Below are 5,421 nucleotides of genomic sequence, written 5' to 3' on the forward strand. Positions count from 1 at the left end.
GCCACACCTCGCCGCGCAAGCACCTGATCCTCCTCTCCCTGGCGCCGACCCCCTCAAGGCAATTGCCGTACGCCTGCCTTCCGTACCGTATGCGCGGGGAGCCTATACGCCCACCCCAGGCGTCGGCCCATGTTGCTCACTTTGCGAGTGTTGTTCGGTGTCGCGATTGCGCGGTCCTTGCGGCGGGCGCATCAGAACAACACTCGCAAAGTGAGCAACATGGGCCGACGCCCGGTGCAGAACTCTTTGGTGCGGCCTTAACCGGCGTGGGCTTCAAATTGGCAAATGACCCAGTGCAGGCCGCGCGGCTCAGCGTGCTGCTCCGTGGGGGCGAGGCGATTGCCTCATGCACGGTCCCTGCGCGCCCCCGCGGCCCGGAAGCGAGCCATTGCGAAAGCAGCGAGGCGTTTCGTGGCCTAAGTGTGTCTACGGAGGGCGCGCCCGTCCGTCTGGAGACCCACCTTCCCCCGCCGCGGAAGATGCTTTGGCCCCGCGCGCTCTCGCAACACGAACGCCACGCCACGCACACACCCCCCCCCCCCCTCTCTCCGAGACACTGGGGGTTTGCACGGCGCTATCCACCTGAAACCCGCCCCAACATTGTTAGATGGAAAAGCGGCGACAACAATTCCGCTGCCAAGAAACGCTGTCCTTAGCAAAGTGTCTTCAAATCCCACCTCATTCGGAGTCACATGAAATGCCCCTCTCTCCCAATATACACTCGTTCCAATACACTTAGAGATACCATTTTCGGTGCTTATGGAGCCAGTACGTGTGACGTACGTGTTAGTATAATCCGTATCAGTATGTAGTTTACCATGAAATTAGCCAAAACGCACCAGTTGATTTTTAAGCCATGAGGAGTAGCAAAGCCATGCCTCAAATGACCGGCCAGCAGAAAGCATTAAAATGGGATACAGGGTATGTTTATCATCTGATTTTGGATCCACAACTGTGGTGCTGTGTTCAACGCTTTTAAATGTGGTAAAGCTGCAAAGGCTTTCATCTTGGCTTGAAGACAAAGACTTCCCGGTGGACGTACTTCCATCATGTGACTCTTTCTTACATGAAAAAAAAAAACACTGAGCTTTTTACTTGGGGAGACGATGCAATGAAGTCGTTCTTATTGTCCATCACGGGTGTTTCCGCCGCGTCCAACTCCAACAAACCTCCGTTTGCAGATGCATCACATCTTTTCCCAGGCCCCATTCACGCCGTGCCACACGCACAGGTGGGAACGTACGAAGAGAGTGTAACGTGTTATCACCACAATGCAACGTGTCTCCCTTTTTAAAATTATCGCTCTCCTTCCATCTTCCTTCCCACCAGAGAAACATCGATGCACACACCAGAAGGGAAGCAAAAAAAAAAAAAATGGATAAAGACGAAACAAAAGACATTGCGCATCTGCAGCAAATGAAGTTTGCTGCATCGCTTCAGATGTCACGATGAGGCACCTCAATGTACTGTCACCACCGTGACCCAGCAACTCACCTTTGCAATTAAAATAGCATTATGACTTTTAATTAACAATACGACGACGGAACCCTCACTCATCTCTCTTCATCCACCCTCCCTTTCCCTCTCTCTCTCTCTTTCTCTCTCTTCGTTAACTCCCCCTTGTTTTTTCTTCTTCCTTCAGCGGTTAATAAAAATATAACAGAAAAGAAGAAGCAAACAAACAAACAAACAAACACACACACAACAAAAAAAAAACGCCCCATCGGGCCGGGGGCTCGCCTCATCAAAACACCAATCAATCTGTCTCGTCATCGTCGTAATCCTGATCGTCGTTCGGCTCATCCTTCGTCTGCTCTTCCTCACCCAAAGCGTAGGGGCCTTGAACCACCCGCAGTATCCCGCCACGCTTCGCAATTTCAATTGACATCGTCTCCATCGCCTCTCTCATGCGACGAAGGCCCTCCTCTCGCTCTTCGGTCTTGGCGCGCAGCTGGTACCTGGGAGGTCCCACAACAGTAACAGAAATAGGAATTTTGGGCTCTTGGTCTGCTTTAAAGTTACGACCAATCAAAAGCACGTCTCGAAGAGAGTTCACGCCGTCACACTGAAAGCATGTCATTTCAATATCAGCTTGAATGGTGGCAACATCGGTTCGCACAGTGTGCTCCAACGTCGCCAGAAGTAACTCCTGGGCCTTCTCCGGGAGATTCAGAGGCCCAAGAATGCCTTTCACGTCGCGAGTGCGATTCAACTCGTGTAACCAGTCCCACGCATGTTTTCCTGGTTGACGGCGGTAAAGAGGGTAGGCAATCATCTCCATAGCCTGTGCCGCCGGGATGCCGCATTCATCGGCAACGTGGCACACAATAGAACGCACCTCATTGCCCTTCAAAAAACGAGCCTCACATTCCTTTGCCTCTTTAAGAGTAACCTGCTTTTTAGAAAGATCAATGTATCCCTTCTCCTTATCAATTCGAATCACTTGCGCGGCCTCATTCCTACCTACTTTGATAACTTTACCAATGGCCCGAATGCGAATACGCGTAATTTCCGTGTAGGGAATAATACCTTCATGGTTACCGTACTCAAGAAGGTGAACCACGGCAGAAGTATCATTGACCTGAATCACTTTAACCCACACCACATCGTTTTCCTTTGGCAGTTTTTCTTCGTAGAAACACACATCGCGTCCATCCCAGGTTGTTATTCCCAAACAGGCAGCTAAAAAACTCTGCTGGCGCTTGTCGAGGTCTCTCATCCACTGCGGCTTCTGCGCATTCTCGCCCCCGGCATTTTCGGTGTCCGTGGTGACGGCAGCCGCGGCGGAAAGAATAGAAGCCCTCTCCAGCTCTAGCAGAACCTTTTCAAAGGTGGAGGAATCGAAAGGGACATTAAAGGGTTCCGCCAAGGTGAGTTTTCGCCGTGAGAGAGTCGGGTGGCGGATGAAGTACTGCTTGGGCGCCTGATAATACGCGTTGTCAGTGGTTCGGCAGCAGCATTTCGTACTGTAGTCCACCCTCTCGATGTCCTTTACTAAGCCATGTGACGCCATGTGTGGATCGAGTTCTTCGCAAGGCAGCAAAACAAAGGTGGGACAAGAACCAAAACATAGAGGCCACGCATAAAAACATCAAATGGGTGCAAGGAGGCCTGAGCAACACCGCTTGTAAGACTGCATTGCCCCCCTCCCTCGTTGCACGGCATAAGCAGCCAAGACCACACTCTCTCCACGCTCTCTTCACTTCACACATACGCACAGTGAAAGAAATAGTAAAAACGAAATTATACTCTACCAACTTCGCTACAATTACCAACCAAAGCAGTGAAGCCCTGCTATACATCATTTGACTTTTGTATGTCCAACGGACAGCATGCGACAGCTAACCACCAACTGTGAATATTTTAAAAAATGGGGGATACGCAGCCTTCCTAAGCGCACAGCTCCAAGCACTGACTCGCTCCTGAAGCATCCGCTTTAGTTGCGAGGGGAGCAGCGGGAACCAAAACACGCACCCGCATATATATTTATATATATATAGAGAGAGAGATACTGCTTGCAGAACAATCCCGGTTCTGTGGTGGCCCGACTACAAAAAAAAAAAAAAGACTTTGTCTCTCGTGCAGCGGCTGCTTGCTCACGTGGGTAATCACCGGAAAGAGCCAAAATAATAATAATAATAATTACGAACCTCAAATACTCAACATCCTCTGGAACAATGATGGGAGCACAAAGGCAGCTTCGTACACAAAGTCCACCCCATGAGCATCACCACCAGTGGAAACGCTGTGGTTCACAACATTTAATCACGAAGCTGCCGTGGTCCTCACGTACGCCAATGTTGTTTTTCGGGGAAGTAGCTGATGCCGCTTCGGATTCAACCACACACGGCCTTCCTTATTTCTCTGTGGCAAAGGTTAACCTAATGACCCTTTTGCTGTCGAATCAAAGCAAAAGGACCAACAAGAAAAAGCAAGCAAAGCGAGGTTCCAGACAGTACTCCAAAAACAGTGCCAAAAGGTATGCGAGATTTTAAAAACAGGCTTAAGGCACTCAACAAAACACGGTCAAAACGCACACGCGGCGCAAAAACACACGTCCTCGTTCTTGTTTTTTTTTTTAAATATATTATCTCTCCAAAAGAAGAGAGCAAAACAAGAAGAAAAGTAATGATTAAGATGTCTTCAACGGTGGATGCAGCACAATCCAGTTCACTCCACTTTCTGCTTTTCGGTGTTAAACCGGCGGACGTGGACCTGGAATGCAAGAGTATCAGAAACCTTGCGTCCCCTCCTCGTTAGCCTGTGTCCAGACTCCGTGCACTTCTCAACGAGGCCCAGTTTGGTGAGGCTCTTGCAAGACCAGTGCAGAAGACCCCTTGATGCACGAGTGGTGATCTCCGGACGGCTCCCACGATTCTTCTTAATGGAAAAGCGTTTGCTAAGGCCACCATATCCCTCACCGGGGCGCAGGTACAGTGCCCGCAGCACAGCGGCGCAGCGGACATAGTACCAATCCGGGTTCTGCGGTGCGCGCTCGCGGCCGTGCGAAGTCTTGACTATCTCTGTGCAGTTTGGCACCATGATTTTGCCCTCTTGCTTCAAGTACTTGGCGCACGTCTTGATCCAACGCCAAGCGTGGACATCCTTGAGGGTGGCACCCCTCTTCTTGCCAACGCGGCGGATCTTCGACTTCCCCCCTGCTGCAACCATTTTTAGACACCTTCAACAGCATCACACACAAAAAGAAATAGAAAGAGTAAAGGAGAGAGAGAGAGAGAGAAGAGGATGAGTTTGAAACAAGACAAAAATAAAATAAAATACAACGTACTCAAGAGAAGCAACAAGAACGGCGGCGTAGCAACAGTAAAGCTTTCCATCCTGCCACACACTGTGCAGGTCCACGGAAGCGAAAGCAACGCCATCACATTAGGGGAGCGCCACATGGCTCACGAGGGTAGTGGGAAGAGGAAAAAAGAAAAACCAAACACGCAAACATGCAGGCCTACACACACAGAGAGAGAGAGAGTGAGAGAACATAACGTGGAACACGTTGTGGCACCCCACTGCCACTCGAATGGAATTATGGCAGTAGCATTGTACCAAAAAAAAAAAGAAGTAGCTGCGACCACAACCGCACCAATCCGCAACCAAATGCACTCCTACCCTTCCTTTGGAGCCATGGTCAACTTATCCAGTAGCTCACTTCGTTCAAGTTTTCCACGCCCCTCATTGAAATCTCTCGTAAAGTCGTCTTCGGCGTCGTTGAAGAACGCCTCAATAGCATCACGATCAGCCTGTCCAAGTGGGGTGTCAGCCTTCTCGATACTTCCTGGCGGTGACTCCTCATGCAAGCAACGATGTCCCTCAGAGCGTCCGTCCTCGTCCCTGAAGTGCACTGTGCCTCTCACGCAACGTAGACAGTTCCGCCAGCAGCTTTGCACGGACCACCTCCTCCCTTGA

At 50.4% G+C, this 5,421-nt stretch overlaps 3 protein-coding genes and 1 pseudogene across 3 annotated transcripts, besides 7 other annotated features; 1 reads left to right on the forward strand and 3 right to left on the reverse strand.

The window, feature by feature from the left end:
• Nucleotides 1-656, forward strand: TraAM80_05362 (uncharacterized protein; the record flags this gene model as incomplete). Its single annotated transcript, XM_029382245.1, has 1 exon — nt 1-656. A coding segment is annotated over one exon (656 nt), but the record flags the coding sequence as incomplete, so codon positions are not given.
• Nucleotides 657-1,548: 892 nt separating this feature from the next.
• Nucleotides 1,549-1,606: a microsatellite.
• A 52-nt stretch (nt 1,607-1,658) lies between these two features.
• Nucleotides 1,659-1,717: a microsatellite.
• A 39-nt stretch (nt 1,718-1,756) lies between these two features.
• On the reverse strand, nt 1,757-3,013 carry TraAM80_05363 (eukaryotic initiation factor 2 alpha subunit; the record flags this gene model as incomplete). Its single annotated transcript, XM_029382246.1, has 1 exon — nt 1,757-3,013. One exon carries the CDS (start codon nt 3,011-3,013, stop codon nt 1,757-1,759), a length of 1,257 nt encoding a protein of 418 aa, XP_029237826.1.
• Nucleotides 3,014-3,478: 465 nt separating this feature from the next.
• Nucleotides 3,479-3,499: a microsatellite.
• A 126-nt stretch (nt 3,500-3,625) lies between these two features.
• Nucleotides 3,626-3,643: a microsatellite.
• Nucleotides 3,644-4,170: 527 nt separating this feature from the next.
• On the reverse strand, nt 4,171-4,671 carry TraAM80_05364 (putative ribosomal protein S19; the record flags this gene model as incomplete). The annotated part of the gene is made up of 1 exon (XM_029382247.1): nt 4,171-4,671. One exon carries the CDS (start codon nt 4,669-4,671, stop codon nt 4,171-4,173), a length of 501 nt encoding a protein of 166 aa, XP_029237827.1.
• A 29-nt stretch (nt 4,672-4,700) lies between these two features.
• Nucleotides 4,701-4,784: a sequence feature (A-rich).
• Nucleotides 4,705-4,745: a sequence feature (GA-rich).
• Nucleotides 4,785-4,973: 189 nt separating the features above from the next.
• Nucleotides 4,974-4,994: a microsatellite.
• Nucleotides 4,995-5,122: 128 nt separating this feature from the next.
• TraAM80_05365 (hypothetical protein) lies at nt 5,123-5,421 on the reverse strand (annotated as a pseudogene).

This window comes from Trypanosoma rangeli (assembly GCF_003719475.1).
Source record: "Trypanosoma rangeli strain AM80 chromosome Unknown Tra_15.4_contig_00173, whole genome shotgun sequence".
In the NCBI taxonomy this organism is placed as follows: Eukaryota; Euglenozoa; class Kinetoplastea; order Trypanosomatida; family Trypanosomatidae; genus Trypanosoma; species Trypanosoma rangeli.